The sequence below is a fragment of the Gadus chalcogrammus genome, chromosome 5 (genome assembly GCF_026213295.1).
Source record: "Gadus chalcogrammus isolate NIFS_2021 chromosome 5, NIFS_Gcha_1.0, whole genome shotgun sequence".
NCBI lineage: Eukaryota > Metazoa > Chordata > Actinopteri > Gadiformes > Gadidae > Gadus > Gadus chalcogrammus.
In genome coordinates this window covers 16,398,649-16,409,279 of record NC_079416.1, presented here as the reverse complement: position 1 = coordinate 16,409,279, position 10,631 = coordinate 16,398,649, and the positions used below count along the sequence as shown (strand labels likewise).

The 10,631-nt window shown below is 45.0% G+C and overlaps 1 protein-coding gene across 1 annotated transcript; it reads left to right on the top strand.

Moving 5' to 3' along the window:
* Nucleotides 1-172: 172 nt before the first annotated feature.
* LOC130382641 (serine/threonine-protein phosphatase PP1-beta catalytic subunit) lies at nt 173-10,601 on the top strand. The gene is made up of 8 exons (XM_056590502.1): nt 173-263; nt 2,324-2,455; nt 6,208-6,438; nt 6,618-6,722; nt 6,833-6,904; nt 7,284-7,435; nt 8,099-8,233; nt 8,697-10,601. Exons 1-8 carry the CDS (start codon nt 212-214, stop codon nt 8,799-8,801), a joined length of 984 nt encoding a protein of 327 aa, XP_056446477.1. The 5' UTR covers nt 173-211; the 3' UTR covers nt 8,802-10,601.
* The last annotated feature ends 30 nt before the right edge of the window (nt 10,602-10,631 follow it).

The window sequence follows — 10,631 nt, the reverse complement described above, 5'->3', positions numbered from 1 at the left end:
ATGTAACCGCATCCCTATATCTGAGGGGGGAAAAAATATTTTTTTCTCTTGGCCCAGGTCTGCTGCACCATACCCTATAAGGTTTGCTCTCTCCTCACTGCGTGCCACGATAAATCAACAGGCCAAATATCCTTGCTTGGCAGAACAACGCCCCCTACCGACGCACCATAAAGTTGACCGCGTCCACATTACTCTAAATATCAGTTGAAAGATGGCGGAGGGCGAGTTGAATGTGGACAGCATCATCTCTCGCCTTTTAGAAGGTAAGTGTTCTTTTAAACCCAATAGATCCGCGTCTCTGACTATCTGACACACACATTTAACAATGATGGCTCTATTGGTCACATCTGCTGACTCCAAAAAATGATATTTTTGTGGAAAGTGTTTAAATTAGATGGCGATTGCCAGCGTTTCTACTACTAGCTGCGTTGTTTCGCCTAGGCTAGTTTGGGCTAATGTTAGCCTGGCATGTTTATAAAAAAAACGTTTCAACAGTGAATACCTACAGTATGATGTATTTATTACTGCAAAATGTAGCACCCAATGACTTACCCTGTATCGTTTTTATTTCGCTGAGGATTCAACTTTATTTTTCCTTCGTCCCCTGTTATGTATGACCCGATGTTTTCTGCGCGGTTTTAGTGGTAGTTTGCATGCCAATATAACTGAACATAGCATAACATATACCGTGTCGTGTTAATCTCTTCCTAGTGTATGTCTTAAAGTCAAGCATGAAAAAAAAAAAGTGAACCTCTGGTGCCTGGTAGCGTTGCATCACTCAGTTATGAGGGGTGAAGCGTTAGCTGCACAACTCCTCCAGTTATCCATACTTTATTATCAGGTATTCGCATTGTATCTGTGTATATTACTATGGTTGTTCTAGGGATCCCGTGTTAATGTATTGGATTGCTGACGTCTACCGCTCAAACGTGTTTCGTTTTGTCAAGTCTTTGCGGTCAAAGTTGAACGAACAGCTCTGCCGCCCCGATGGACAAACGATATGGCGTGTACATCGTGACGTCACATCGCAACGTCCGTCCCCATTTCGGAAGTTTAGAATAGTTTTGATGGTAATCGTGAAATGATCTGTCCTATCTATGTGGAGATTATTGTTAGAAACTGCCACCATTTTTCCTCATACGAGATGTGGCAAACAGTTTTCAATGGCCTAGGTTAGAGTATATTTACTTTTATTTAGATCTTATAGTACTAAAATTCCCTTGAGTAATTACCAATGATGCTTCTGATGCACAAGCAGACATGCTTAACATTTTTCCGTCTGGACCCATCTGGATCGATTCTTGTGAATAACCATTGGTCTAAATGAAACCAAATTTGGTGAAGGTGCTATGGATGTGCCTGCCTAAAAAACGTATGTGGAATTTAATTTAATTAACGCCAGCAGTTATACAGAAATCAAGATATTGCTGATTCAATGAACGAACAGCCTTAATCAGTTCAATGAAGTCCTCTAGAGAACTATCCCTAAACAAAGCGAGTTCATAATTTTTCTCAGGCAGTTTCAAACGAGGCAGAGGATAGGATTATGTTACCGTTGGGTTTGAACACATAATTATCAGATGGCTAAACAAACATAAACTTTCTTGGAAACACAATCGAAATATAAGCCAAAATGTTGTGGCTCTTCCGAATACCGATTATATTTAAGACTCCTGATTAACTTTATTTTTTCTCTCACTGTGACCGATTCCTATTTAAAAGTTGAGCAGCCCACACTCTCAATGTTGTTGCCTCCCTTTATCATCTTCATCTGCACTCTGAGCCCCACGTGGAGGGCTTGCAGGTGGGAGTGCTCTCGCATTGCAGATAAAACAACCAAACACACCCACGCTGCGACGGATAAAGAAGTAGTCTTCTCTCATACTCCAGGCATAATAGTCTGTTGTTTCATCAAGTTCACACGGTTTAGCTCATTTTAGGTTTTACAAACTTCAGTAAAGTTTATTATTGGAATGAGGTATATTTGAATTCCAAGCATAATCAAGTCCAGATGGAGCTTGAGTTGTTGATTCTAAAGGGAAACAAACACTTTAATCCAATCTCCATGAGAGTATATGGATAAAGGTGGTAATTGTATTCACTGTTTTGATTTGATCAGATTTGTCCTGGGGATTTCACTTCAGATAGGTTTGTAGCAAGCAGCATCACTCTGCATCGGGTTTTTCCTGAGCCGATCAGAATGGGCAATTGCAATACAAAGAGTATCCACTGGTGGTGCTGTTCCTATGTTTTATTGTTTTTAACTTTAACGGCCCCTGATGCAGCTTTAATGCCAAAGAGCGTCCTCCTCTGTGCTCTCCAGTGCGAGGATGTCGACCGGGCAAGATCGTGCAGATGACGGAGGCCGAGGTGAGGGGCCTCTGTATCAAGTCCAGAGAGATCTTCCTCAGCCAGCCCATCCTGCTGGAGCTCGAGGCCCCGCTCAAGATCTGTGGTCAGTAACAGCCACGCGTCATCCTCCTACCATTCACCGTTTGTCTCAATGCTCCTCCGACACATGCGCAGTATTAAACATGTATTTAGTTGATGTATATTCTCCATGTGATTACCAAGGTAAATGGAAGGTTTACATTGTCAATACAAAAAGTTTCTAAATATGTGATGACTGTAAACCAATTTAAAGCCTGTGAATCTTTTGGTAGGGTTAGACATCTAAGTATTTGTGTAATTGCCCGTCCAGGCTACAGAAAGTAGCCACCTCATGTAATACCATATTTTATACTTATTCCATTAGAAAATAAAGAAGAAAATATACAGGCGTTATGACATCTTGCTGTAAATCACTTAATTATTTGCCAGTCAATAAAGAAACTTGGCAGGTCTGGCAGCTTCCATGCTGCACTCAGCATTGTAAGAATATTCCATTTTACTTATTGAATCAAATGCAAAATGTATTCACAGGACTCATAAGATCGTATGCCCCATTATATCCCTCTCCATCTGCCACAGCTTATGAGCATTAGTATCCCTTCAAGCCTAATTCCTCATTTGTTTTAGTAGTATGATGGGGCTATTCAATTCATTATCTCACACCCTCCCTTTTTCTTTTATTTAGTTTTGTTGGCTGGAGCTTCTACGCAAATGTATTTTTGGAGCAGTTGTATTGCATTCGCTGACGATACACAGGCTAGGGCCGCATCAAGTAAACAACGTCCCCAGCGCTCTCACCAGCATGCAGCCAAATCTCCCGGGCCGGCAGTAACAAACCACTGCTTTGATGCAGCTCCGATCTGACAGGATGATGTAATCCGCCCCCACGTAACACATCCTGTGCCTAGGCCAGATTAAATCACAATTGCTCACTTGACTTATGAGCCGTCATGTACTCTGCAGATGTAAAGAGGGCAAAGGGGACATTTAAAGGTACTCCCGACGCAGACATAACATGTGTGTGCTTGTTAACTTTGACTGCGGCTGCTGCTGCTGCGTGTCTCACTGGCTGAACTGCAGACAGCGCAGTATCTTGACCCCCACTTTTCGTTTGTCACAATATGGGTCTTTCTCTAGCCCTTTTTTTTTTTGTTGCTACCAGAACACTCTGGTGCCCTTCTCCCTCTTCTCCAGAGTGGGGACGCAGCGCTCCTCACTCAGCTCTGTTGACCCTGTTCATTTATTTACCAGCTTCCCCACAGACCTGTTCTTGCCCCTACAATGGAGTGCCCGGCCCATCTCGGCTTTCATTTGGGCACAGGTTGCCTCCCTCAGACAGTGACTAGGCTAATAAACAGTCCCAGTCCCTGAATGCCAGCTTCAAGGCATTGCTGTGGGTCGCTAGCTGTCTGAAATATGGCTCCTTTTGTTAATGGTCAATTAACGTTAACAACCGTTAATGGGCGTTTAGCTGGTGGCCCTAATCATATTGATAGCCTGCTATTCATCATCTTCATCCGTGCGGTTTAATTAGCAATGGGCATAACCGATTAAAAAAAAATTGAATCAGCCTAATGTGTTTTTGTCGTTCGGGGGGATCAGTGTTTCCTCCCCGGCCTTTGCATTGTTATTGATGAACTTCTAACCCTGCTTTGGTTGACTGCCTCTAAGCCACGCCAGGGGTGATGTGCTCCTGTTAATCTCATGCTGACCTTTTACACTGCAAAAAGTGTCTTCAATAATTCACTGTGGTGTGTCCTATCGGTTTCTGCTCAAACTCTCTCTTTCACACGTCAAACTTTGCTGTCACTGACACTTCAACAACAGGCCCTCAAACATGTTTTCCTTTTTAAGTGATAGCAATGTGAGAATTAAGCCCATTTGAGAAGAGAAAGGGTGCCCTCTTTCCGCAAATGGATGCAAATTTCTCGCTGGGCGTTGACGGCGGAACAAATGGGACGCCCTAAGCACGCTAATTTCATGTTTTCGCCTGAGGTGAAATGTTTGAACTGGAAACAAAAAGTAGAGGGCCACAATAGGGGGTCATCTAGCTACGGGCTGGCTGAAAGAAACGTTGGTGTTAACTCGAGGTAAGACCCTTGGTCTTTGCAAGTAAATGCTTGTGGTTGGTGTGGACAACTCGCAAAAGTAGCAAGACTTGAAAAGGCGCTTTTGGTGTGAACACTGCTTTGGAATTCAACCGGTTAACCAACTTGCTTTTTCGGTCACCGCAATGAAGGGCAAAACGTCAGGTCGTCCACGGGCCAAACATTAGACCGTATAGGCAGGGCTGGGGTGATGCTCACTGTTTAAATGGCACTCTTGAGTTACCGATCACGCCAGGCTTCGTTGAGTGACGGGTTGACTCCTCCAAAGGCTCATTGGAGTGTATCGTTCTCGGATCAAACAGGCTACGGTGGGGGGTTTGTTGTGTTTGGATCGCTGAACCACCATGACGGACTCATCAGAAAGTAGTGTTTAACTCGTTGGTAGACTCCATAATGAAAGTGATGGGGAACTGTTCACAACCCCATTCACAAGCTGTTCGCAAAACAGAACAAAACTTTCTGTTCTTTCTTTTGGAAATGTTGGATGTAAAAAGGGCTTGCCATTGGCTACAAAGTCTGTGTCGTACGTCTTTTGTAGAAAATCCCTTGTCTGTCTACTTTACAGACAAAATGGTTGCAGCGGAGCAAAAAACGGTTAGGTCTTGTTTGTTGAAACCTACAGTATAGTGTGATTTAAGACCACTTAAATGTTTGTCTGGAATAAGAGACAAAATCATAGGTTGTCACCTTTTTAACTCGTCAAATGTTAATGCACAACACTGTTCCAATGTGTGCCGTCTGTAGACATTATACAGGCACTGAGACCGTGTACCGAATATTCGGTTGGAGCTTATGGTTATGCCCTTTCCTTTCCATTCCCTACCACCTTAATGTATGGGGTGAGGCTCTCTGCACCTGGGCCCTTCTGGAGGACGATGCCCAAATTAGAGCAGCTCTTAAATGTTGCAAGGAGATATAAAAGGAAGCAGGTCGTGGCTGGGTTACCAGGAAGGGCCGCTGCCAACCCCCCCCAGCCCACACCCATGTGTTGTTACCTCTACACAGGTTCAATTTCATGCACCAAAACACAGACTGGTGGGGTTTTGTTCATGGGGGGGGGGGGGGGGGGGGTCAGGTGATTGAGTGGTGTGAACTCATATATACGTGCAAGCGGTAACCTGAATTTTAAGAGGATCCTCCTGCTCCACTTCATGTCCCCTGGGTCCTGGCATTGATGCGGTTGAATTTACAGCAGCTAATTTTGCCTCCTTTTTTTTTTTTTATCTCTCCTCATGGCTCCTGTTTAGAGCTAAACGACAAATATCGATGAGTAGATCGCCAGTCCGGTCACAGTTCCACACAGCTCACTAAATGTCCAGCGGGAGTCAGGCAGTGGTGGAACTCTGGCGGCACAAGGCTGTTCAGTGGAAGAGAACCTCTTGGAAACGAGTCTCAATTAAGAGTGTTTCATAGTAATTTGGGCAGTGTGACCTTCTTGTAGTTCGATTTGTTCGTTCTGTACTGCTGAACACACAGCATGGTGTACTTCTGTTGTAGCTATTTTGAATGACCCCTATCCTGTATCCTTGTATTTTCTCTCCTTGTCGCCCAGTAGCTGATGGCAACCGTATTCCATCGTTTAGTCTGAGACCCATCAGACTAAACCACTACATGCACCCCCCCTCCCCCCATACCCTCAATGCACAAGTTAACTCCTGGGACCCCCACCCTTAACCTCTCCAACCTCCCTCTCCTATCCTCCCGTCAGGTGACATCCACGGGCAGTACACAGACCTGCTGAGGCTGTTTGAGTACGGAGGCCTCCCCCCAGAAGCCAACTACCTGTTCCTTGGGGACTACGTGGACCGGGGCAAGCAGTCCCTGGAGACCATCTGCCTGCTGCTGGCCTACAAGATCAAATACCCAGAGAACTTCTTCCTGCTCAGGGGCAACCACGAGTGTGCCTCCATCAACCGCATCTACGGCTTCTATGACGAGTGTGAGTCATGAATAGCGCCACTGCAATGGAGAGTGGACTTAATGCCCGTAGGGCATTAAGTCCACTCTCATTAAGTATGCATGTAAAATGTATATGTTGAAAACGCACGCTAACCTCAAAATTCAAAGTAACAAATATTGACCTGCTTTTGAAGCCTATCTTCTTTGATTATTCTATAGGTAAGCGCAGGTTCAACATCAAATTGTGGAAGACCTTCACCGATTGTTTTAATTGCCTTCCCATTGCTGCCATCATCGACGAGAAGATCTTCTGCTGCCATGGAGGTGAGCTGACGACAGGACCGATGGGATGGTATTTGGCCTTGACTCTATTGTTAAGCGCTTTGCCGAACCAGTGATCCAACCTTGCTTTGTCTCTTACTTTGCTCTTCTAGGGCTGTCACCGGATTTGCAATCCATGGAACAGATTCGCAGGATCATGAGGCCAACAGATGTGCCTGATACAGGTAGAATATCTGTCCCCCCCCCTGATGCATGCCAAGCTTTTGTCCGGAACAAAAAATGGAACAGAATTATGTTTTAGAAAATTTGTGATTAGTGATGCCTCCACCTTGCCTCTTTTTGTATTCCTTATAATGAAGTAGGGCTGCTCGATTAAAAATCATAATCAGGATTATTCAAACGATTATTATTTTTTTTTTTTTAAAACAAGATGCATTTATTCAGCATTCCCCTCCGAAAAAATTATTTTCTAACTGTGAACTTTAAAAGGTTTAAAAGTTTCAAGTATTAGTTTGGAGATCGTTTGACCCAAAAAATCCAAATCAAGATCGAAATTGGATTAATTGCATCGCCCTATAATGATGTTCCCTGTGTGTGTCCTAGGCCTGCTGTGTGACCTGCTGTGGTCGGACCCCGACAAGGACGTGCAGGGCTGGGGGGAGAACGACCGCGGGGTCTCGTTCACCTTCGGGGCCGACGTGGTCAGCAAGTTCCTCAACCGCCACGACCTGGACCTCATCTGCCGAGCTCACCAGGTAACCCCGGCAACGGACGGGACATACAGGCGGCCGTGGCTCGGGGGGCTGTCTGTGTGCTTGGGATCACACTGGCGTTGCATGTAGTAACAACTTTGAAACGTGTTTGGTGATGTTGATGGCACTCTAATGCCTATCGCAGCGAGAATCCGTAACTTGATGAAGGCACATGGGTTGGTGCGGTTCCAACCTATGGTTATGAACTCTGAATGTGGTTGGCTTAATCAACTACCACCTACTGTGGCAACCCGACACGTTGAGCGCACCAACTCCTCCCAAACAGGACACCATTTCCTTGGTGAAAGCCAAAAAAAGGCATGTTTATTTAAGAACATAAAAGTCTCTCCAAACACAAAAACTTAAACCTCGGGAGGAATCAGCGGTCCCCCTTCTTCGTGGGTGGAAACCCGTCACCCACGAGGACCGGTCTCTCCTTGCAGGAGCTCCAAGGCTGGGAGAGCCCCGAATGAGTGGAGAAGCAGGCTATTTAAGCCCTGCTTCTCCACTTGTTCCTCAGGTGCTCCCAATATCCTTAATTGGCCTGGGCCGGGTTGCCACACTACGCACAAGTCCCCCTGATTCGTCAAGTTATCTGTGTATCCCATTCCACCGATCTCCTATATTTTCCAGCGTTTTAAATGTCCTGCGTCCTTCTCCTCTCAGGTGGTGGAGGACGGCTACGAGTTCTTTGCCAAACGCCAGCTGGTGACCCTGTTCTCGGCTCCCAACTACTGCGGGGAGTTTGACAACGCCGGGGGCATGATGAGCGTGGACGAGTCCCTCATGTGCTCGTTCCAGGTACCCCTGCTTTATCACTGCTTCTCTCATCAATTCTACAATAAGAAGGACGTAGAACATCTTATAGGGCTCAATAGTTTTCCTCATGCTCGAGCTGAAGCTAGATCACCTGGGCATCGGGCGGTATCGCGATCAAGGAGCATTGGGGAATGTGGGCAGCTGATCTGCTTGAGCGGCATGAAAGAAGACGACGGCGGCGGTTAATGACGGACACAACCTTCAGACTAGCCAATCCCGTTGGTCAAGTGTGGCCATATGGTGGTATCCTATGTAAATGTGTGATGGCCGAACTACTAAAAGACATCCTTATGGCATACACTGATTCGGCAACTGATTGGACAGTGGAGATTAAGGAATAATCCAGAGATTTAGTCTGCTAGGCAATTTTACGATGCACGGAAACTCGGATTGTAGCCATCCTACAGATGGTCTCCTTACCCCGTGGTCGATTTTCGTTCTGTAGATCCTGAAGCCCTCTGAGAAGAAGGCCAAGTACCAGTACAGCGGCGTCAGCTCGGGACGGCCGGTCACCCCGCCCCGCACCGCCCAGCCGCCCAAGAAGAGGTGAACAACAGGCGTTCCCTTGGCTCCCCCTGCCTGTACCACCACATGAACACCACAGCCTCTCCGGTTCCTCCACCACAACCCCCCGCCCCCCCCCCTTCCCTGTGTAGAAGGGATACAGGGCTTAACCATTACCAACTCCACAACCTTCTCCCCTTCTCCAAACCCCACTGACGGCTCTTTTCTTAATATGTATGTGTACATAAATTTGCTGTGACCAATGTATTATTATTATTATTTCAGTTTTTTTGTTTTGCCTCTCTGTTGGTGTTTTTTTATATTATACATATAGCATTAAAAAAGGATACTTGTGGTTATCCTTGTAACGTAATTCGAGGCTTTCTGAGGTTCTGCATTATTTAAAGGTGACGTTTTCTTTTTAAAGAGGATGAAAGAGGGGAAAAGTCAGATGTTTATTGACCCTTTTGAACAGTAAACATACGGTGGCTTTTGTTTTGCCTCAATCTCTCCGAGCGCAGCAAGAAGCTTCCTCAATTATTTGTAGATTTATCTGCTTAACACAGTGTGGCGTTTAACACACGGGGCATACACAAACTAATAAACAGTTATGGTATCACTAACAGTTTAAACATGTGCGGGACTGTCTTCGTGTGTGTCTTTAAGGCACGCTAACATTTGTTGGAGCAAATGCACATTTGAGATATTTAACCATTGTGTTGATTTAACAGAACGTGACGAGAGGCTGGGTTGTAATGAAGCACATGTTTAATGGGTTGCTGTTGCTGCTGGCAGCGTACATAAATGAACACAAACACAATGGCCACCGCCCCGCCCCCCCCCCCCCCCCCTCTTGTGCCTCTCTGTGTCTGGAGTCCTCCACCACACGTCTCCATGCCACTTCTGACACAGGGGTAGCACTGACACTCTCCCCACGTCTTGCTAATGAGATCCCCCCCCCCCCCCTCCTCACGTTGGTTATGTGGTGCGCGTTTCAGTTCTGAAAGTAAACAAGCTGGCAAATCTTTGGTGTGGGTGATGTTGAGGCGTTTCATGCTTCCACAGGGTTTTGACTCTTATTTTTCATGGTATGGCTATTCAGTGGTTGATAACATTTTTGCTCTTTTCTGTCGAGTCAAACTGGCCGAGTACAATGATCCTTCGCCTACAGTGCCATGTGTTGTGCTTCTTACTTTTTTTTATCTGGGTAGATCAAAATAACAGCATGCCCTGCAGGTTTGATTACTTGCTTTATTATAGATGCATTAATGGCAACGATTCAGAAGAACATATGCAATATTTACTAAATGTTGTACTGCATGCAGACAACACTGCATAACCTGAGGAAGTGATGGTCATATTTGTTTGTTTTTGTTTTGAGGATCTGATGTGAATATTGGACGTCTTAGCAAAGAATCAGCACAAGAGAATGGGAGGAAGTGACAGCTGTCACTCTGGGATAGTAATGCCACCTGGTGTTTAACAATCGCCAGTACATGACATGTTTTCTCATCAACCAGCAACTTCCAAGTTATAGCAAACAGAATTGAGATGCTGCATCAAAAAGATCATAAGGTGGTGTTTATTTAATCGTGACATAAGCCAGGTTCACATTTAATATTCGAGTAAAAATGATGCGGTGGTATCCTTTTATTGTGTGAAACGGTTGCCTTGTTTAAATTTTGCTTGGTTGACTTCACTTTTATTTGTTATGTACTCTTCACGTTGTTTACTTTTTCACTTTATTCAGTTCATAAATAAAGTATAAACTTTGAAGTGTTATGAAACTTTGTACTAGTTGGTTTGAAGGTCTGAATGAAATAAAATAAAACTAAATTCAGTATTGCCTCATTTGTGTCTGAATTTGATGTTTTGT